Consider the following 24,503-nt stretch of genomic DNA (forward strand, 5'->3'; position numbering starts at 1 on the left):
TGAGCATCACCCATGGCAGATACTAAAGCAGAAAATTCAACCAATAGTTTGGCTGAAGGACATGCTCTTCCTATCACTGGTCACAAATTGAATGGCCAGAATTACAATCAATGGGTGCGCTCAGTCAAAATCTACCTTCAAGGAAAAGGGAAGGAATGTTATATCACAGGAGACTCCAAGTGTCCAAAAAAGGAGGATTCCAACCTCAGAAAATGACAACTTGAAAACAGTCTAGTAATGTCATGGCTGCTAAACACCATGACAAATGAAATTGGAGAAAAATTCATGTACTATGACACTGTCAAAGATATGTGGGATGCCGCAAAGGAAACATACTATAATGTCGACAATACATCTGCAATTTCTGAAATCAAGAGCATACTCCATGATTTGCATCAAGATTACCGCTCAGTCACAGAGTATTTTAATACTCTCAATCGTCACTGGCAACAACTGGATGTGTATGATGAAAAGGAATAGAGCTGCACAAAGGATAAAAAGAAGTACAAAGAATTGGTGGAGAAAGATAGAGTCTACAAATTTCTATTAGGTTTGAACACAGAACTTGATGAAGTTCGTGGGAGAATTCTTGGAACCAAACCTCTTCCAAAAATTTGAGAAGCTTTCTCGGAAATACGAAGAGAGGAGAGCAGGAGAAAAGTGATGCTTGGAAAATCCAGTGCAGCCCCATCTATAGAGGGATCTGCAATGGCAACAAAGGGAGATCAACGTTCTTTCCAAAAGAAAACCCGGCCTTGGTGTGACCACTGCAAGAAACCGGGTCATACCAAGGACACATGCTGGGTCATTCATGGAAAGCCATCAGGGCTAAAATGGAACAAAAGTCGGGACAGCAGAGGGAACACAACTGAGGTAAATTCCCACTCATCACCATTCAGCAAGGAGCAAATGGAAGCCTTACAAAAAATGCTTCAACAAATAATTGGTACAACTACTGTGGCACAAAAAGGTAATTTTTTGCATGCTTTAAACATTTGCAAGGGAAAACAAAATTCATGGATTATTGACTCAGGCGCATCTGATCACATGACTGGAGACTTGGTTGTCTTTGATAGCTATTCTCCATGCCAAAATAATTTAACTGTTCGAATTCCTGATGGTACCCTGTCTAAGGTCATGGGTAAAGGTTCTGTCATTATTTCACAAAATATTACTCTTAGTTCAGTACTCTATGTGCCTAAACTTGATTGCAACCTATTGTCCATCAGTAAACTTACAAAGGATTTGAAGTGCATCACTAAATTCTTTCCTAGCCGGTGTGAATTTTAGATTTTGGAGTTGGGGAGGACGATTGACAATGCTAAAGAATGTACTGTTCCTCTTCAGAGTCAGATTCTGAAGCGTCAGATTCTGAGTCATCCCAGGTTGCCATGAGCCCCTTCTTAGTTTTGAAGGAGTTTTTCTTGAATCATTCTTTTCTGGAACTATCTTTCTTGAGCGTTGGACATTCATTTCTGTAGTGTCCAGGTTTTTTACATTCATAGCATGTTATCTCTTTGTTTGGTCTGCTTCTGGAAGTTGACTCTGGACGATCTCCTTTCTGTCTGGGTCTTCTGAAGTTGTTATTCCTTTTTCTCCAGAGTTGTTTGATTCTTCTGGATAAAAGAGACAAGTCTTCTTCATCATCAGAATCTTCCTTTTCAGAGTCATCGTCGTCTTCTTCTTCAACTTGAAATGCTTTGTTCCTTTCTGGCTTTCTTCTTTCTGATCTGGACTTCAGAGCCACTGATTTGCTTTTCTTTTGAGGTTCATCTTTCTCTAGCTCTATTTCATGACTCCTGAGGGAGCTGATGAGTTCTTCAAGACTTATGTTGTTCAGATACTTGGATAACTTTAAAGCAATAACTATAGGTCTCCATTTCTTTGGAAGACTTCTGATTATCTTTTTGACATGATCTGCAGTTGTGTATTTTTTGTCCAGAACCTTGAGTCCTGCAACTAAAGTTTGGAATCTAGAAAACATTACCTCAACAGCTTCATCATCATCCATTCTGAAGGCTTCATATTTTTGGATTAAGGCCAGAGCCTTAGTCTTTTTGACTTGATTATTGCCTTCATGAGTCATCTTTAGGGAGTCAAGGATTTCTTTAGCTGTTTCCCTGTTGGTGATCTTTTCGTACACATTGTAGGATATTGTATTCAACATAATAGTTCTGGCTTTGTGGTGATTCTTGAAGTCACGCTTCTGATCATCATTCATTTTGCTTCTTGCAATGACAATACCAAGAGCAGATACCAGTGGTTCATAACCATTTGTAACAATGTCCCATAGGTTAGCGTCATAGCCTAGGAAGAAGCTTTCAATTTTGTCCTACCAATAATCAAATTTCTCTCCATCGAACACTAGAGGTTTAGCGTATCTCTTTCATTGGTGTTAGCCATGATGCTTTTCTCACACTGGATCTCTCTACACTGTTAAGTGTTTGATTCAAAACTCAATAACAGAGCCATAGCTCTGATACCAATTAAAAGTAGAGAAAAACAAGAAGGGGGGTTTGAATTGTTTTCACTGACAATAAAAACTTTTAGCAACGCTACACACGCAAATAATAACAAACAACACAAAAGTTTATCCTGGTTCACTTGAAAAATCAAAGCTACTCCAGTCCACTCGGCCAAGGTGATTTCGCCTTCAATAAGGACTTAACCCAATAATCTAGAAAGATTACAACAAACGTCTAAGAGTACAACAATCTCTTAACCCTCTCAAGTCTACAGACTTCACAAGTCACTTGAGGAATTTACAACAACTATTGAGAATTACAAGAATGTGTTTGGTGCTTCTAGATAAGCAATATGAACACAATTAAAAACAATGATCAATGATCAAACTTAGAGCAACAACTCGTGTGTGATAACTGAAATATAAAATAACAAGAATTTAGTATATGATTCAAATTTGATATGCAAAATTCTTGTGTGATAGCTTCGTGTTTTGGTTTGATGATAGTTGGGCCTTTTTATAGTGCTTGGAGATGATACCGTTGGAGAGAATATTGATGGTGATATCTTGCCAACAATGGGACTTCATGACATTAATTTTCTTGTCCTTTCCATAGCAGTCTTGGAGTGTATTCAATATTATCCATATAGAGATTCATACCATACTTGGAATACTTCTTTGTTAAGTCACTGATCTTGATTGGTCAGTGATCTGTTGGACGCGAATCAGAGTGATCGGAAATCAAAGTCTTTTCTCAGATCTTGTATTTTTCAGATAGTTGTTTGTTGTGTCTTCTTCAGATAGTCCTTTGTTGTGTTTTCTTCAGATAGTTCTTTGACTGATCTTCAGATGGAGCATCTTCAGAGTCTACAGATGTACATTCATCAGGGTCTTTAGTGTCTTTATAGTCTTTAGATTCTGTATGTGATTTTCTTGGATATGCTTGTGTTCAGTGTCAAATATGATTTCTTTAACTCTGAGTCAACTGTTCTGGACTTTGTGTGATGTCAGATGTTATTTTATCAGATTCATTTTTTCGTTAGAGTCCTGCACACTTAGAAAATTTATTAGGGTATCAAATTGTTTCACTCTTTGTTATCATAAAAACTTAGAGATAAATTGCAGAACCAAAATCTTGTTCTAACACATGGAAGGAAAGGTAGCTTTGTCCATTGTTTATGTCGATGACATCGTTATTATAAGAAATGATTATGATCAAATTGATCATTTAAAGGGACTCTTGGCAAAGGAATTTGAAGTTAAGGACTTGGGACAACTTAAGTATTTTTTAGGAATGGAAGTTGCACGGATAAAGAATGACATCTACGTATCACAAAGGAAATACACCCTTGACTTACTTCAAGAAACTGGAATGCTTGGGTGCAAGGCAGCTAATACACTAATAGAACAAATAAAAGGAAGAGAAGATGAAAGTCCACAAGCCGACAAAGATAGATATCAAAGTCTAGTTGGGAAACTAATCTACTTATCTCACACTAAGCCCGACATTGGATTCGCGGTAAGCTTGACTAGTCGCTACATGTCAACTCCAACGGAGTCTAACATGAAAATGGCGAATAGAATCCTCCAATACCTCAAAGGCACATCAGACCGAGGTCTTGACTTCAAGAAGAATTCAAACAGGGGCACTTAAGTTTATATAGACTCAGATTGGGCAGGGTGCTCCACTGACAAAAAATCGACTATAGGCTATTGTTCATTTGTGTGGGGGAACCTAGTAACTTGGAGAAGCAAGAAACAATCTGTAGTGGCGAGGAGTAGTGCAGAAACGGAATTTATGTGTAGGTTACACAAGTCTCTTTATGGTCTTAAGCAATCTCCGAGAGCTTGGTTCGGTAGATTAAGCACTGTAGTACAACAATTTGGTATGGTTCGTAGTGAAGCTGACCATTCTGTTTTTTATCGTCATTCAACCCAAGGGTGTATTTATCTTATTGTGTACATAGATGATATTGTCATAAATGGTAGCGATCAACAGGGTATACTCCCGTTAAAACAACATCTCTCGAATCAATTTCAGACAAAAAATCTTGGTAAACTCCGCTATTTCTTGGGTATTGAGGTAGCCCAATCTAAAGATGGTTTGGTGATTTCTCAGCGGAAGTATGCTATGGATATTGTTAAGAGTTCCACATCGGACAATATATGGTCTGAACATGTGTTTATAAATGGAGGCAATCCTCACTCTACCAACTGGTTTTGTAGGGTTGAGTTAGGCCCAATCACACATTCTTAACATGGTATCAGAGCCTCGTTTAAGATCAGGTGGGCCACCTACTATGGTTTCCGCTATCGGGCCACCCACCATTTATTTCCACGCTCCAGATGTCCAGTCCTGGGCGTGAGGGGGTGTGTTAAGAGTTCCACATCGGACAATATATGGTCTGAACATGTGTTTATAAATGGAGGCAATCCTCACTCTACCAACCGGTTTTGTAGGGTTGAGTTAGGCCCAATCGCACATTCTTAACAGATATTTTGGAAGATATAAGAGATTGATTAGAAAGTTGAATTATCTCACAGTCACTCGTCCAGACATTTCTTTTGCATTTAGTGTGGTATGCTGTTATCCGGATCAGAGTTATTAATCCCGGATAGCAGAGCAGAGAAGCCAACCCCCAAAACGGGATAGCGGGATAACTTTTTGGATTAGTTGTATGAATAATCTACATATATATTTAATGTAGATTAAATAACTTTTTGGACTAATTATAGGAATAATCTACATATATTAATTCCATAATCACTATATTTTAAAGAAAGGAAAAAAAACAATGATATGAAAGAAAAAACAAGCTGAAAACGAATAGAAAAACAATGAGTAAAGAAGAACAGGATAGAGAACAAAATAGAAATGCAGAATGCAGTAGAAACGCGATGGAGAAAGGTGAAAAAACACGAATTGGAGAGTAGAGAAAAGGAACGACTACAATAAATTTTTCAATTTTAAACTTCTTAATGGTTAAAAGGTTTTTTAGCACTTCAAAAAAGCTCTAAAAACAGAAAACCGCTCCGGACCGGGAAGCGCTCCGCTCCCGCAACCCGCTATCCCAACTTTTCCGGCCGCTATCCAAAACTGGGATGAGCATCGCTCCTCCGTAGCGGAGGGTTGCCGTACCGGGAGAGAATCCCGGGATAGCGCTTGGAGCGGCCGCTATTAATAACTATGATCCGGATTCTGAGATACATCAAATGTGCTCCAGAAAAAGATCTAGTGTACTAAGATAAAGGAAATACACAAATAATTGGATACTCTGATGCTGATTGGGCAGGGTCACCCATTGATAGACGATCCACCTCTGGGTATTGTGTACTTGTTGGAGGAAACCTTGTATCCTGAAAAAGTAAGAAACAAAACGTAGTTGCAAGATTAAGCGTCGAGGCAGAGTACAGGGCCATGGCAATGATAACATTGAAGAAGTAAGACCAATGACACTTATTTGTGATAATCAAGCTGCATTGCACATTGCTTCAAATCCAGTCTTCCATGAGAGGATCAAACATATTGAGATAGACTATCACTTTGTTAGAGAGAAGATCGAGTCAGGTGACATCGTCACAAGCTTTGTCAACTCTAATGATCAATTGGCAGACGTGTTTACAAAATCTCTGCGAAACCCCATAACTAATTATATATGTAACAAGCTTGATGCATTTGACTTATATGCTCAAGCTTGAGGGGGAGTGTTGATATTTGTAAATATATAAGAATATTTGTATATAGAATAGTCCCACATCGACTATATCATGTAATTAGTTGTAATCTCTCTCTATATAATAAAATCTCCGTAGTGCTTTTCAAAACACACAGTTTAACATAAATGTCTCTTAGTCTCTCCTAATTCAATAAGAGCTATGGCCCTGGCCCTATGTATTTGTGAAGTAATGTAGCTTAAGAGCATGCTAGATGAAAACAAAATTCATGTGAAGTTACTATGTGATAACAAAGCTTCTATACGTATTGCAAAGAACCCAATCCAACATGATAGAACAAAACATGTGGAAATTGACCGACACTTCATTAAAGAAAAAATTGATCATAAGATTATTAGTATTGATCATGTTCCATCATGCAAGCAAACTGCAGATATCTTAACCAAGGCTCTTCCAAGGAGTACTTATGAAAATATCAAATCCAATATGGGTATGATAGACATCTACCACCTAGATTGAGGGGGAGTGTTGAAGATTAGCACACATCAAATCATAATCAGTTGATTCTGATTTGTCAAGCTGTTACAAAACAGTGGTGTAAATAGCGTTATTATCTATTATTGTTATTTCTTTATTTAGGTAACTACTATTTCTTTATTTAGGTAGCAACAATTATAGGAAATTATTTCTCTGTTTATTAATAAATTAGGATACAACTTTCAACCTATTGTATTCTATTTATACCTCACATGTAAGAGTTCCAAATACAATGAAATATACAACATATTTCTACAGAAAAGATATGCCTCATCTTGTCAAGGTGAGATAAATCAATTTTCCACTAGTCTCCGTTATCTATCTGGATCAAAATAGGACTCCTCTAGTATGTAAGGAGCTTCACATTAGGATCCATATGAGTATCGACTGATTTACAATCTATAAGATCCGTCTCCTCCAAAATACCAAGGACATACTTCTTCTGAAAAATAACAATACCTGACTTTTATTGAGCAATCTCAATCCCAAGAAAGTAACGTAGAGGACCCAAGTCCTTCGTCTGAAAGTTTTGAAATAGATATTGTTTCAATGCCTTGATACCTTTATGATCATTGTCTGTAATCACGATGTCATCAACATAAATTAAAAGATAGATATATTTATTTGATGATCGGCACTTAAGAAAGACTGAATGATCTGGTTCGCAACAGATCATCCCGACTTGCTATAGAACTTTGGTGAATAAACCAAACCATACTCCATGGTGATTCTTTCAGGCCATATCAGGACTTTTGCAATTTACATACCAACCTAAGCCTCTGAGCAATAAATCCAAAAGGTTATTCTATATAAATCTCTTATTCTAAGTCACTCCATATAAATCTCTTATTCTAAGTCACAATAAAAGAAAGCATTCTTGATATCCAATTGAAATAAGGGCCAATGTTTCCATGCCACCATAGTTATAAAGAGGTGAGCATAGGTCATTTTCACAACTGGTGAAAAGGGATCACTTTAATCTCACCATAGACTTGAGTATAGCCTCTTGCAACTAATTGAGCTGTTAATCAATCAACTTGTCCGCCAGGTCCTACTTTGACATTAAACACCCACCTGCAACCAACAATAACCAACAATAAATTTTTCATGAGGTGGAACAAACTCCCAAGTATGGTTAGATTGTAAATCCATCATCTAATCAACCATGGCTTGTTTCCATCCCGAATGAGACAATGCTTCATGAGCTGTCTTAGGAGATTAGATAGATGAAAAAGCAGAAACAAAAGATAAGTAGGAAGGAGACAATCGATGGTAACTCACAAAGTTGTAAACATGATGAGGATTAGAAATAAATCTTTTACCTTTACGAAAACACCGTGCCAAACCAAGCATGAGGAGATTGTTTAAAGTCATAAAGAGATCGGCAAAGTTGGCAAATGAGGCGAGAAGAAGCACCATTAACAATGACGATTATTAAATTAAAAGGATAAACAAGGACATAAAGCACAAAGTCCAATTAAAGCGCAAAAGGTAGATAATCGATGATAATCCAAATGACAAACATAAATATGATTAGGATTCCGAAGAGTCCCATTTAGGATGAGATATGACCTACAAATTATATGGTATTCGAGTCTATTCAAGATTTGTTGGACCACCAGCTATTAGGTTTTCAATAACAGGCTACCCATCATTTATAGTCATGCACCAAGTCCAATAGTTCTCAGCGTGAGAGAGTGTGTTAAGAGTCTCACATCAGATGAGAAATTGTCTAAAAATATGTTTATAAGTGGGGAAAATCCTCATCTTATAAGTCAATTTTGTTATGTTGAGTTAGTCCCAACCACCATTCTAAGAGCTACAATCACGTCTAACAGCTCTACAAATTTTCGGATACGGTCCCGAAGTTTCTATTTTTCCTACAATACAACATCCCATTCTAACAAGTTTAAAGCTTTGTAAGCTTTGCTTGGGAGGGAGTGTTAAAATCAAATCCTAATATTTGTTACTAGGATTAAAATTAGCAACTCATATCAATAATCTTTAATGTATTTATTCTATATACTGCTATAAATAAAGATGAGTGTAATCTCACACAGAATCACAAATTCAACACAACACTAGTAAATAGTTGACAAGATTGCTTGGGATATGTTGACCATAGTCATGTATATGATTATTTTGTTTTTATTATCATAGTTTCCTTAGTTTTTCAAGTTTTTTTCTTTAGAGATTTTCTCTTCTATATAAATTTGTACAGCTTCATTGTGAAATACATGCTATTCACGTGAAATTATTCAAAAGGAGAGAAGCCCGACTAAAGGAAGTCTGATTCCTAAGCCATTTATTTAGTTGAGTTATCTTACTATATTGTCCATTCCATTTGGCATATGTTAAGATATGTATAAATTTAAGTTATATATGGTTGAGAAAATCTCTATAAAATTAGGTTTGTTAGTTTATTTATCCCTATAGTCAAGGGATTTGATTATTCATTTGAATTTCTCTCAAGCAATTCAACTAGTCTATTTCAACTGTCTAGATTATTGGACTATGAATTGTTCTCTTTTGTATTGTCTATGTAAGCTTATTCTCTTTTCTTTTTCACGGGTTCTTTCCTCCAGTCAATCTTACTTGCTAGAGCTGAAACTGAAATCAAACTTGGACGTTTTCAATGTAACATCATAATGAGCAGATTGAGGCCTTGGTTGCGTCTCCATTCCTCCAAAAAGAAAAAAGTGGTACTTCGAGAGGAAGCTTCGGTTGTAAAACCGAAATTAAATGAGAGCAAGACCATCACGTGGACATGTAAATTTTCAACTCCTGAGATGACAATCGTGCTTTATAATATGGCTGGTTTTCGGGTGTATCATGTAAGTATTTGTACATATATAATTTCATTGCTTTATGAACCAAAACTTGCATAACAGCCATGCTATGCCATTGCAAAGTAAACTTGATTCTAGTTATATTTAGTATTGTGCCGTTTGTGATTGATATAAATATAAAAGTTCAATTGAAAATTAAAATTAAACAGTTCTGTCCTTATATGCCATATATTTTTGAACTTTTTAGATGATATGAAAGAATCTAATAATAAATTATGTTAGAGTGTTATTAGCAACAAAGAAATAAAGGAGGGGGAGTACAAGAAGGGATGTTAGAGTTCCAATAGAATGTATAATAGTTATGAAAATAACAGTTACAATGGAAATATATAATAAAGCATAAAAAGTTAGACTACTAATTTTGAAATATAAAAAATCCAATGAGATAAGTCTAATAGACTATTATCTAACATCTCCTAAATATATTTTCTAATATTCGAACATAATCCTCTAAGCTAAAGCAAAAACTAAACTACAACTATGGGTGTTCGTGATTTATGACCTGCACTGAATCAAACCACATTAATGGTTTGGTTCAGTTTTCAATAGCCACTTCAATAAAGTTAAAGCGGTTTCGTTCAGTTTTAAACCAGTGAATAACCAATTTGTATCTAAACCGATTTATAATCAGTTTGCATTTATAAATCGGTTATATATTTTGATCTCTTTTAGAATCATTTTTTTTTTTGTTTTTAGGGATTTGGCCCATAGAGAAACATAGTTTATAATCTTGGACAATCCTCACCTGTGAATTTTGTTGATGAGAAATGGAAGGTAAATAATAAAATTAGCCTCAAAATTTATAATTAACATATCTATGTAAGGCATACAGTTGCCACAGGTTCTGTTCACTTAAGAATAAACGGAATAGAGTGAAGAGGATAAATACAAAACCTAAACGACTAATACCATGTAAGAAAAGTATATTTGAGCCAGGGGTGTTCAAGAATATGGTTAATTGAACCCTATTCTTAATTTGAATTGCATTAAAAAAAAACATGAACGACTCAAATGGTTCCTGAACTGAACCATATATTATAAGCAATCTAGTTAATTAAATTTAAGTTAAAAATCAGTTTAAACTGTTTAATTAATTGTTTTTAAGAAGGAAGCATGCTAAAATTAAGAAAAGTGAATTTATAGTCGGAAGAAATTTATCCGAAAGTATCTATCAACACATAAACTATTGCCCATACCCTATGTGTTGCTTGCAAAACCGTAAAAAATTCACTTCACGAACCGAAACCAATGGAAAACGTAATTGAAGTTGACATGTATAATTAACAAACAAATTTCACGGGATAAATAAAATAAAATAAAAATATTAATGGCAGTACTAATTATTTTTACATATAGTTTATATACTACATTTGAAGAGCACCATTTTTAGTTCCATTATTCCACTAGATATTAGTTCTATTATGGTTATAAAATCGATTTTGTTACTTGTAACTTGTAACTGCAACAAATTAATAAATCATTTATATATATATATATATATATATATATATATATATATATATATATATATATTTAAAATAAGCAATTTTTAAACAATACCTAGTTTGTAACTACAAATTGGTTTTAAACTAGTTTATAATTAGAGACTGATTACAAATTGGTTCTGAACTAGTTTAAAATTGAATTGAAACTATTTTAACAGTTAATTGTTTTTTATTAAAATGATTTTTAAAAACTGAATTGAACCATTAATTTGATTCAGTTTAGTACAGTTCATGAACCACAAACACCCTTAATTTGAACTAATAGCCAATCAGTCTTATTTATAATAAAGTATTATGGGACAGTAGGATCAATCATTATTAAGAATCAATCAAATCCCTAATTTTTAGCTGTTAAAAAATAATAGGATCTTTGTATTTTTTGTATAGGCATATCATATCATCTAAAAAGAATGCTATCTCCTGTACTTATATTTTATGCATTTCCTAGAGTCTATATAAAACCGACTCCATGGTGTGTGGTTGAAACATAGTTTTACCATCTCACTCTCATCTCATGTTCTCTCTTATTCAACACTAGTAATTTTTGTTTACACATTAAATATGTAGACATGTTTTAAATATGCTATCTAAAACTCTCCAACAGGTGGTTTGTTTGGTACATTCACTTGACACAATTCATTTTTGTGAAGTCATTATATCTCTTAACAGATGACTCTTATTTCTATTGTTTTGGATGAAGTTATCATTCTTATGATTCTTTTTAATGTTAATTTAAAATGATTTGAGTAAAGGCATTTACTGCAAAGCATCCATGTACTGCTTTCCAACTCTAGGGTTGCTTACAATCACCGCATCTATTTGCAAACAACACTTCAAATATGGGGACTTCAGCACACATTGAACTTGGCGAGTTCAATCTCCAGTTGGCTGATGAAAATAAAGAATGGTTGAAAGAAAGCATTTTTGGCGTGGAATCAGATTCTGGCTCTATTATGCAGATTACAAAGGTTAGTTTGGACTGGGGCAAAAAGGACATGAAATCCTCTGAAGAAGATGGTTCAATGTCTATGCTAGGTTTATCAGTTGAGGTGACTAGCATGGGAATTTATCTAACTATCAAGCGTTTAGAAACATTAATATCAACAGCAATATCCTTTCAAGCTTTAATGAAAAGTCTATCTTCAAAGAAAAAATCAACTCAAAGTCGAGGGCGGTCATCAAAATCTTCGGGTAAGGGAACTCAAATATTGAAATGCAATCTTGTACAGTGTTCAGTATATGTATTGGGGGAGACTGGATTGGAAAATACAGACGTTCTAGATCCCAAGCGAGTTAATTATGGTTCACAGGGTGGAAGAGTTATAATAGATGTGTCGGAAGATGGTACCCCACGCAGTGCAAAGGTAGTTTCCACTGTTTCTGATAACTACCAAAAACTAAAGTATTGTATCTCTCTTGAAGTTGTTCAAACCAAGTTATGTATAAATAAGGTGAAACAATCCACACAGATAGAACTTGAAAGGGCCAGATCTATCTATCAGGAATATGTGGAGGAAAGTAGGCCGATGACAAAAGTGGCATTATTTGATATGAAAAATACTAAATTTGTAAAACGCTTAGGTGGCCACAAAGAAAAAGCAGATTGTTCTCTTTTCAGTGCTACTGACATTACAATAAGGTGGGAGCCTGATGTTCATCTATCACTAATTGAACTTGTTCTCCAGCTGAAACTAGTTGTACACAATAAGAAGCTCGAGGAATATGGTAATGAATGCAGGGGGGACTTATCTAATGTAAAAGGTGCAAGTTGCAAAAATGAAGCTACCATGGAATCAAGGAATCTTGAAAAGAAGAAAGGTTCTATTTTTGCTGTTGATGTGGAAATGTTGAATATATCTGCTGAGTTAGGAGATGGAGCGGATGCTATGGTTCAAGTGCAGTCAATTTTCTCTGAGAATGCTAGTATAGGAGTGCTCTTTGAAGAATTAATGATTAGTTTTAATCAGGCCAGAATCTTGAAGAGTAGTAGGATGCAAATTTCACGAATTCCTAGTATATCTGCTAGTGCATCTGATGCAAAGGGACCCGTAACCACAACATGGGACTGGGTAATTCAAGGTCTTGATGTTCAAATTTGTTTGCCATTCAGATTGGAATTGCGTGCTATTGATGATGTTCTTGAGGACATGTTACGAGCTTTAAAGCTTATTGTGGCAGCAAAGACTAATTTGATTTTTCCTGTGAAAAAAGATAATTCTAAAGTAAAAAAACCCAGTTCAACAAAATTTGGATGCATAAAATTTTTCTTACGCAAGTTAACTGCTGACATTGAAGAGGAACCAATTCAGGGATGGCTTGATGAACACTACCAGATGTTGAAGAAGGAAGCTAGTGAGTTAGTTGTCAGGTTAAACTTTCTAGATGAATTTATATCGAAGGCCAAGCAAGATCCAAAATCTTCTGATGACTTGAATAATTCTTCTCAAGAGGGAAAAATTTATTTTAATGATGTTGAAGTTGATGTAAATGATTCTTCAATTATTGAGTCTATGCGAGAAGACATTTATAAACGATCATTTCGATCATATTATGAGGCATGCCAAAAGTTAGTGTTATCTGAAGGCTCAGGTGCTTGTAGGGATGGCTTTCAAGCTGGTTTCAAACCTAGTGTTTCAAGGTCTTCCCTTTTTTCGATATCTGTGTTAGACTTGGATGTAAGCTTGACAAAAATTGATGGTGGAGATGATGGGATGATTGAGTTTGTGAGGAAACTTGACCCTGTTTGTCTTGAATGTGATATACCATTTTCTCGACTGTATGGGGCAAATATTCTCTTGAATGCGGGTTCTCTTACGGCTCAGATTCGAAATTACACATTTCCTCTTTTTTCTGGAAATTCTGGAAAATGTAAAGGTTCTCTTGTGATGGCTCAGCAGGTAATTTAGAAAATTATAATTTCTTTCACCTTTCTATATGTTCGCATAGTTTATTTTGATTGCTTACTGATAGACACCGGTTTAGATATTAGAAGAAGAAAACTCGCGAAAATATTTTCATTTTTTGATAATCAAAATTAGAAAAGATATGATTTTACCCCTTGGCCCCAGATCAATCATGAAACCAGGTTAGGAAGGATGAATACACTTGGGATTTCAAGGGCCCAGGATCTTTCCTTCCTAGACTAATCTCTCAACTGTCTAGAATGATTTACTCTCTCTTTATAGCATATCTCAACCGTCTATAATGATTTAGGGCTCGTTTGATTGAGTTTTGATTTTCTATTTTTAAAAAGGATTTTATAAATCAGTTTTAAAAAATTGTTTTTAAAAAAATTAATGGAATAAAATCTGTTTGATAGCTCTGTTTTTAAAAATCGTTTTAAAAATTAAAAACTTAAAAACTTGTTTGGAGAAATTGTTTTTGGTTTCTAATTTTTTTAAAAAATAAATATCTTAAAGATCCTAAAATCTAATCTTTTAAGTTTTATAGTAAAATAACTCTAATACAAATCAAAGCTATATATAATTATATACTCGTTAAAAATTAAATGGCTCTATCTTAGCAAAAATTCATATATAATATATTTATTTATAATTAATTTAATTTTTTTATAACATTCAAATCAATGTTATTTAATTTATTTTAGAATCTACAGTAATTTTTAAAATAAAAATTAAAATATTAAAGTATTTGGTATTGTAATATAATGGAACAACATAGAACCAATAAAAATTAAGGGATCTAAAATAAAATTTAAATATAATTAAGACTTTAAGTAAATAATACCAAATAAAAGATATAATAATTTTCATGAGTCATCAAATATGGATTATATTAAAAAAGATAAACTTTACCAATTTAAATATATTTTTATAAATTTTATTTTTGACTAAAAATAATCAATTGAGAGAGTTCTATATCAAAGTGGATTTTTTTCTACTATTAAAAATTGATAAAACGTATGATACAATAAAAAAACTCATAAATATGTTAAAACAAAATTAGAAAAACACATAACATTGTTATCGTGCTGCGTTAAAAAAATTCACAAACTTGCAAAAACAAAATAAAAAACAAAAAATTTAACATATTTACGATAATGCCATTAATGAAAAATCACTATTTTTCGAATATTTTCAAAACACCAAATAGAAAAGAAAAACATCTAAAAGATATTTTCATTTTTTAGTTTTTAAAAACAGAATACTAAAATTAATTTTGAAAATTCTATGACAGGAAAGTACTATCAAACAAATTTTTAATTTTATAATTTTTGAGAACTAAAATACAGTTTTTGGAAATCAATTTAAACATGCAGTTACTCTCTCTTTATAGCATATCTCAACAAATGCTGTTAGAAAACCACTAGTTACTCTAATTTCCTCAACTTAACAGCACCCAGCCCACTACAGAAACCAGCCTATCCCATTTGGACTTGCTATGAATTTTCTGCTTATCCTTATGTTAAGAAGGTTCCATTAACACAAAAATATGATCTTTAAGGGACCCAGTAAGTTAATATGTAATGTAAATGCCCACATGAATTTATATATTTACTTACTAATTCTTCAGTTAAAATTGATAAGCCGCTGTTACTCAAACTGAACTTCGCATTTGTTTGTTTTACCTTATATAGGGGATTGATTAACTGCATGATCATCAACCTGATAATATTTCTTGGTCATTATTCTTCTATTTATTTCAACTAGGCAACTAGCTTTCAACCTCAAGTACTTCAAGATGTCTATGTTGGGCGATGGAGAAAGGTGTGGTTGCTTCGATCAGCTAGTGGTACAACTCCACCCATGAAGACATTCTTAGATTTACCATTACATTTTCAAAGAGGCGAAGTGTCGTTTGGGGTGGGTTATGAACCAGTTCTTGCTGATCTTAGTTATGCTTTCACCGTGGTGCTACGGAGGGCTAATCTAAGTATTAGGAATCCTGGCCCACTTATATTGCCACCAAAAAAGGAGAAGAGTTTGCCATGGTGGGACGACATGAGAAATTACATTCATGGAAAAGTTTCCTTATTATTTTCTGAAACTAGATGGTATATTTTGGCATCTTCAGATCCTTATGAAAAGCTTGATAAACTTCAAATTGTGACTAGCTCTTTGGAAATTCACCAGTCAGATGGTCGTATTTTCGTTTCTTCCAGAGACTTCAAGATATTTTTGAGTAGTTTGGAAAGTCTGGCAAACAAACGTGGATCTAAAATTCCAGCTGTTGTCAATAGTCCATTTTTGGAAGCCCCAGTCCTTACAACTGAAGTTACAATGGACTGGGGTTGTGACTCTGGAGAACCCTTGAATCATTATTTATTTGCACTTCCAATTGAAGGAAAGGCTCGGGAAATAATATTTGATCCCTTCAGATCCACTTCTCTTTCCATTCGATGGACCCTATCTTTTGGATCTGCTCTTCCTTTGTCAGAAAAGAAACATCCATCCTCCATAGCAATAAATAGTACAGAAGCAGATGCTAATGTATCTCATCCTCCTAACATTTGTCAGAATGTTTCACCTGTTTCCCCAACAATAAAACTAGGTGCTCATGATCTAGCATGGATTGTAAGATTCTCGAACTTGAACTACCTTCCTCCACATAAACTGCGCATGTTCTCACGATGGCCTCGTTTTGGAGTTCCTAGAATTGTCAGATCAGGTAATCTTTCACTTGATAAAGTGATGACTGAATTTATGATGCGTATAGATTTCACTCCAATCTGCATAAAGAACATGCCATTACATGATGATGATCCAGCTAAAGGACTGACCTTCATGATGACAAAGCTCAAGCTTGAATTATATTTTAGTCGGGGACAGGAAAATTATACTTTTGAATGCAAACGCGAACTTCTTGATCTTGTTTTCCAAAGTATTGACCTTCATAGGCCCAAGTGTTTCCTAAATAAAGAAGAGTGCGGAACTGTTTCTAAATCAGTTAATGTGATACCAAAAAGCACACAGTCTGCATCCGAGGAAAAAACTCCCTCTGAAAAGGGTTATCTGGCACAGAAAAATCACGATGATGGTTTTCTGTTATCTTGTGATTACTTTACCATACGAAAACAGTCTCCAAAGGCCGATCCTGCTACGTTATTAGCCTGGCAAGAAGCCGGAAGAAGAACTGTTGAGAAGACCTATGTACAGTCTAACTGTGAAAAACAGAGCAAAACAGAAGAGCATATGCAATCAGACCCAAGCGATGATGATGAGTACAGTGTGGTGATAGAGGATGATGGGTATAATGTGGTAATAGCTGACAATTGTCAGCGTGTGTTTGTCTATGGTCTAAAGCTTTTGTGGAATATTGAAAACAGAAATGCAGTTTGTTTTTGGGCTGGCGGTCTAGCCAAAGCTGCTGCACCTGCCAAGCCTTCTCCTTCCCGGCAGTATGCACAGAGAAAATTACACGAGAGCAACAACCAGCAAGATGGAACTGAAACTCGTCAAGATGATGCATGTGAAACCCATCAAGATGACGAAACTGAAATGCCCAGAGATGATGGACCTGAAACCCATAAAGATGAAGAAGTTGAAACCCATAAAGATGAAGGAGTTGAAACCCATCAAGATGAAGTTGGTAAGTCCCTTCCCACCGGTAACATCTTAGATTCGCCCTCTTCTCTGGCTGCCAGGACTACTGAATTCCCTTCATTCCCGTCCAGTTCATTTAAGATGGACAGCTTACCATCAGGTATGTCATATGGTTCAAGAAATCTTCTAGACTTTTATCAATTTGGAAATGCAGATTAGATTAGTAATATACACAAAAATAAAACATTGTAAACATGCTTTCTGTCATAACAAATATTTTCACTGCTTTCCTTTTTTTGTTACTCTAAATTTATTGTTTAGTACTTTTAAGGATATGTTTGTTCAACCTCTTTTTTCTTTTTTGTTTATTTGCCAGCCAAATATGAAAATACAGACGATTCGATGGAGGGGACTCGACACTTCATGGTTAATGTTATTGAACCACAATTTAATCTTCACTCAGAGGGTGCAAATGTAAGCTTAAAAAGTACTCCCTCCGTTCCTTTTAAGTGTCACTTTCTTGAAAAAATTTGTTTTTTTTTAGTTGTCACTTGCAAAATTCAAGGTAGTATTAGTTGCATTTTTGTCAAAGGTATCCCTAGGTGATTATTACATAAAGAGAAAAAGTAAAATAAATGTAATAAATAATTAAGGGTATTATAGATATAAGAAGAATTAGGGCCGGTTTGAAATGCATCTTAAAAACTCTTTTTTTATTTTTAAAAATTTAAAATTTAAAAACTTGTTTGAATATAATGTTTTGCAAAAGTGTTTTTAAAAATTATTTTCTATTTTTCAGTTTTTAAAAATAAAAAAGTAAAATAGTTTAATTGTGTTTTACATCTTACTTTTTAGTTTTTAGTATTATAAAACTTGAAGAAAAAATATAAAAATTTATAATTTTCATTAATAGCATTAATGTAATTTTAATAATTTTTATATTTTAAAAATAAAATAGAAAAACGTATTTGAAAGAGTACGTTATTTCTTTTATTTATGCTCTTTTTATGTATAAGTAACCCTTTCAAATATGTTTATTTATTTTACTTAATTTTTTTTTGTGTTTCTTAATTATTTTTACTATATAATTTTTTTTCAATTAAACGTGGAATCCCATTTTTTACTTGTTTTTTTTCTTATTATTATTACAAACAAGTGTTATGTGATTTGTAAAATTAAAAATTGATTTAACCCAATTATTTGTATTCGACCAAATATCAATTAATTTTTTTAAGTTTGTAATATTTTATACAATAAAATAGATTTTAAAAGTAAATGACAAAATATTTATTTTTATTCTCTTCTTAAAATATTATTAAAAAATTAGATTATTAAACAAATTTTTTCATTTTCATATTTTCAAAACAGTTTTTAAAAAGTAGTTTATCCAACAACTTTTTTTTTTTGTTAATTTTCTTCTTAAAAATAATTTTTTAAAATAGATTTAAAAAAAATATTTTAAAAACTAAAATTGAAGAGTGTTTCAAATATGCCCTTACTGTTTGAAAAATAATAATTTTCTTGATATGTGTAAAAAGTTAAAAAATAATACTTAAATAAAATAAAATGGAAAGAGTAATTTTTCTTTTCATTTTTGGTAGAGCTTACAATACTAAGTAACACGTGTGTTTTAATTATAGTGCTTGCCTTTAAGGCGGCAACTTAAACCTAGGCAATCAATTCCCTTTGATACCGCATCTTTTATAATTATGGTAATTTACCCAAACTTAGGCAATATTCATAACTGGGAGAATAAAACTTAGAAGAGTGCTTTCGAAGTTTTATTTCTTTGAAGTACAATTCTATAGTGGTTTCCGGAGAATTCACGATTAGAGCTTGCTTCCATCCACAACTCTGGCTTCTCTGTTTTGTTTGCTCTATAGATTCTACTTTCTGTTAGTTAGGTATTTCACCTTTCTATTTTTAACTAACTGTTGGATATATCAGAGATCAGTATCAATAAAAAATATAACCCTTAAATATGAATTACTTAATATATATATATATATATATATATATATATATATATATATATATATATATATATATATATATATATATATATATATATATATATATATATATAAAGTTTAAGCCTCCTAACTAATCTCAGAAAAGATATGCTAATAATAAAAACAATAAAACAATAAATACTAATAATAAAACAATATCATATTTTAACATTCCCCCTAAGGTGGTGCATATACATCATAAACATCCATCTTGTCACATATGTAAGAAATCCGAGGTCTCTGAAGAGGCTTTGTAAAGAGGTCAGCAAATTAATTCTTGGAATTAAAAAAGGAGGTTTTGATGGTCTCGGTGGTAATCTTCTCTCTAATAAAGTGACAAACGACTTCTATATGCTTGGTCCTCTCATGAAACAGTGGATTGGAGGTGATTTGCAAAGCTGACTGGTTATCACCCATACAAGTTTCATAGGGCCGACTTCATAAAAATGAAGTTTCTGAAGTAGATGCTTTAACCACAAGAGCTCACATGTCGCATGGGCCATGGCTCGATACTCAACTTCTGTACTTGATTGAGCAACAACCGCTTGCTTCTTGCTCTTCCATGAGATCAAATTTCCACCAATAAAAACACAATAATCCGATATAGAATGTCTATCACTTGCATCTTCTGCCCAATCAGCATTTGAATATCTAATTGTTGGAATTTCGCTTTAATTGCGGTCCGCCCTAATCACCTTAATTACGGTCCGTCCTAATCGCCTTAACTGCGGCATTTGTCTTGCCTTCATTGCAGTCCCCAACACCTTCATTGTGTTGGATTTGAAGGGGTGGGTTTAGTCCCACATTGCTTAGGGATATGACTTGTGTTATGTTTATAAGTGAGACAATCCTCACCTTACAAGCCGGTTTTGTAGGGATGAGTTAGGTCCAACCCGAATTCTGAAATTGTACCAGAGTTCCTGCATCGTCCATGCTTCAGGTTCATTGAGGTCCAAGTGTGAGGGTGTGTGTTGAAATTTCTGCCTTAATTGCGGTCCTCCCTAGTCGCCTTAATTGCAGCATTTGGCTTGCCTTCATTGCATCCCCCAACACTTTCATTGTGTTGGGTTTGAAGAGGTGAATTTAGTCCCACATTACTTAGAGACCAATGATATCAGGGATGAGTTAGGCCCAACCTAAATTCTGAGACCAATGATATCAGTGTTGCCTCTATCACAAAAAACAAGTCCTTTTTCAGGTGATCCATTGATATACTTCTTGAATTTGAATTTTTTGTATTATTATGTGGAGAAAAATACACACACACACACACATATATATATATATATATATATATATATATATATATATATATATATATATATATATATATATATACCTCCTAATCAACCCTACTAATTAAGGAAAGATTTAATACAATAATATCTTAAATAATATTCTAATTGATACTACTAATAAAAATAATAGATACAAAATAATAATAAAGCAATATCTCAACACTCTCCCTCAAGGTGATGCGTATACATCATAAGTGTTGATATTTGTAAATATATAGTGTTGAGAATATTTATATATAGAATAGTCCCACATCGACTATATCATGTAATTAGTTGTAATCTCTCTATATATAATAAAGTTTTCGTAGTGCTTTTAAAGACACACGGTTTAACCTAAATGTCTCCTAGTCTCTCCTAATTCAATATGGTATCTAGAGCCTACTAAGAGACAACTCTTCGCCGTGTTTTACCCGGTTGACCCACTGTCTTCCGGTGATAATTTTTTTTGCAAACCGTGTTATCACTCCGGTTTGCCTCTCACTTCTCCTATTTCTCAAGTAAAACCACCTTGCCGCCCGATCCAGCCGTTTGTGCTTAAATTCAAACAGCGTAAAACCACCTTGCCGCCCGAACCAGCCTTTTGTGCTTAAATTCAAACAGCCCTGATTTTGTTTCTTTAAGCCATGAGAGATGTTGATTTTGTCTTGTTTACTAAAGTTCCGCTTTTCCCATGTGAAAAACTAACCGGATCAGCCAACTACAACATATGGGCTCGTGCTGTCGATATGTGGTTTCATGGTCAGGGATATGAAGATCACCTAACCACAAAATTGGTTGATGTTGCCGCCGCAAAACTCGCTAAATGGAAGAAAACGGATGCCTCTCTGTGTACTGTGTTATGGTTTTCCATCGCACCTAACCTCCAAACGCAGTATCAAGCCTTCTCCACTTGCAATGAGGTTTGGGAAAAGGCTAAGAAAGTCTTCTCCAACGACGTTCATTGTCTATATAGTGTCATCCTCAAACTCGACATACTGAAGTTGCAAAATATGGATATGCAAGCCTATCTGAGTAAGCTTGATGCCTTGAAAGCGAGTTACGAAACCCTCATGTCTTATGCAAAAGATGCAACAACTCATTCTGAACAACAGAGTAAATTTTTCATGGTCATGGCACTTAAGGGACTACCACCAGAACTCGAGTCCGTTCGTAACCAGATTTTATCAGGTACTACTGTTCCTAACTATGATGCAGTTAGTGAACAACTGTTGCGCTTGGCTACACCTCATGCGTTTGGTCCGGTTTCCCCTTCATCTATTGTTGCTCCGACACCAGGTGACACTGCTGCCCTTGCATCTCTTGGCAACAATCCGAATCGCCTTCGAGGGTCATCCAACTCCAAACCTCGTCCCAAGTGTGACCATTGTAACTGGCTTGGACATACTATCGACCGCTGTTGGAAGTTACATGGCAGACCTCCACGCCAGGTAAATGCAGCTCAAATTGATAACCCAGACACTATGCAAACTTTACCTTCTCTTCAGAGTCCTACGCCAAGCTACGAGGATTTTCTCAAGTGGTGTCAGACTAATCAGACCTCTGGTTCCATGGCTTCGGTTGCCCACACTGGTAATTCATCTGTTTGCTTCTCTCAATCATCTCCTATTGGTCCCTGGGTCCTCGATTCTGGTGCGTTTTATCATGTTACCGGTAATAAAGGTCTTTTTTCTTCCCTCTCTACCTCTAGTTTTTTACCGAGTATAACTTCCGCAAATGGTTCTCAAACCCGATCCCAAGGGATTGGTACTGTTCAAATTTTACCATCTCTCTCTGTGACTTCTGTCCTATATGTACCTAATTGCCCATTTAATTTACTGTCAGTCAGTCGTTTAACTCGTTCCCTTAATTATTCTATCACCTTTACTAATAGTAATGTTACTCTGCAGGATCGGAGTTCGGGACAGACGATTGGCGTCGGATGTGAGTCTCAAGGCCTCTACTACTTCTCTATGTCATCTACCACATGCTCCACCACAGATTCTCCACTCATTATACATGCGCAGTTAGGTCATCCAGGTCTTCCCAAGCTACAAAAATTGGTGCATAGTCTATCTAAATTGTCCACTTTACATTGTGAGTCTTGTCAGTTAGGGAAACATACTCGTAGTCACTTTCCTAATCGAGTCAATAAACGGGCTGCGTCCCCTTTTGCTTTAGTTCACTCCGATGTTTGGGGTCCCTCGCGTACCGTGTCTACTTTTGAGTCTAGATATTTTGTAACTTTTATTGATGATTTTTCACGTTGCACATGGCTATTTTTAATGAAGAACAAATCTGAATTGTTTTCTATTTTTGAACAATTTTATCGAGAAATAAGAACCCAATTTGGTTTGTCTATTCGTACCTTAAGAAGTCACAATGCACGTGAATATTTATCCCAACAGTTTCAAACTTTTATGTCATCCAATGGTATTCTGCACCAAACATCTTGCCCTCATACACCCCAACAAAACGGGGTAGCCGAACGCAAAAATCAGCATCTTGTACAAACCACTCGGACCCTACTTCTTCATGGTAATGTTCCTCTCCGTTTTTGGGGGGATGCGGTACTCACGGCATGTTACCTCATAAATCGCATGCCCTCATCTGTCCTTAATAATAAAATCCCTCATTCAATCCTGTTTCCAAACTCTCATCTCCATCCAATTCCTCCTCGAGTATTCGGGTAAAAGTGTTTTGTACACAATCTCTCCCCTGGTCTTGATAAACTAGAGCTCGATCACTAAAGTGTGTCTTTCTTGGTTATCATCGTTCCCAAAAGGGTTATCGTTGTTATTCTCATACTTTACAACGATACCTCATATCGGCCGATGTTACCTTCTTCGAGTCTGTTCCATATTTTGGGTCCAATCCAGTATCTCCGGAACCTCTTCAAGAAAGTAATCCCACACCTTTTCCGGCAGTTATTAATGTCCCGCCTACCATTATCCCCCACCAGTCTATGGCTCCTGACCCCCCTACTTCTCGACCACTTCAAACATATCAGCGTCGTCGCCCAACGTCTGTCGTCCCTGTCCCTGAGGTCACACCTGTCCCTGAGATCATTGCAGACTCTCCTCCGACGCCTCCGCCATCACCGGATCCGATTCTGCAACCTGAGTCCGATCTTCCGATTGCCCTTCGAAAAGGTATACGTCAAATACGAAATCCTTCTCCACATTATATTGATTTATGTTATCATCGTCTTTCCCCTTTGCAATATACTTGTTTGTCTTCTTCGTCTTCTGTTTCTATTCCTAAAACTTCAGGTGAAGCATTATCTCACCCTGAGTGGAGGCAAGCAATGATTGATGAAATGTGTGCTCTTCAAAGCAGTGGTACCTGGGAACTGGTTCCTCTACCCCCTGGGAAATCTTTAGTAGGTTGTCGTTGACTTTATACATTGAAGGTTGGTCCAGATGGTAAGATTGATCGATTTAAAGCTCGCTTGGTAGCCAAAGGATACACTCAGATTTTTGGATTGGATTATAGTGATACCTTCTCGCTTGTAGCTAAGATGGCATCTGTTAGACTTCTTCTAGCCATTGCAGCCATTCGACATTGGCCTCTTCATCAACTTGACATCAAAAATGCTTTTTTACATGGTGATCTTGAAGAGGAAGTATATATGGAGCAACCACCTGGATTTGTTGCTCAGGGGGAGTCATTGAATATGGTGTG

The 24,503-nt window shown here is 35.0% G+C and overlaps 1 protein-coding gene across 6 annotated transcripts in view; it reads left to right on the forward strand.

Annotated features, from left to right (window-relative positions):
- The window catches only part of LOC127118659 (protein SABRE), a 56,723-nt gene that overhangs the window by 6,169 nt on the left and 26,051 nt on the right, over window positions 1-24,503 (forward strand). For 5 of the 6 annotated variants that reach the window (XR_007802288.1, XM_051048896.1, XM_051048898.1 and 2 more), the window contains 4 exons: window positions 9,262-9,510; window positions 11,825-13,927; window positions 15,701-17,693; window positions 17,910-18,007. Coding sequence is in view for 5 of the 6 variants with exons in the window: in XM_051048896.1 (XP_050904853.1) it covers window positions 9,262-9,510; window positions 11,825-13,927; window positions 15,701-17,693; window positions 17,910-18,007 (4,443 nt within the window). In the remaining variant the exon portion in view is untranslated. Of the gene's footprint in view, window positions 1-9,261; window positions 9,511-11,782; window positions 13,928-15,700; window positions 17,694-17,909; window positions 18,008-24,503 lie in introns of those variants that run through there. The other variant, XM_051048899.1, reaches the window with a different exon arrangement.

Source organism: Lathyrus oleraceus, chromosome 2, assembly GCF_024323335.1.
Source record: "Lathyrus oleraceus cultivar Zhongwan6 chromosome 2, CAAS_Psat_ZW6_1.0, whole genome shotgun sequence".
In the NCBI taxonomy this organism is placed as follows: domain Eukaryota; kingdom Viridiplantae; phylum Streptophyta; class Magnoliopsida; order Fabales; family Fabaceae; genus Lathyrus; species Lathyrus oleraceus.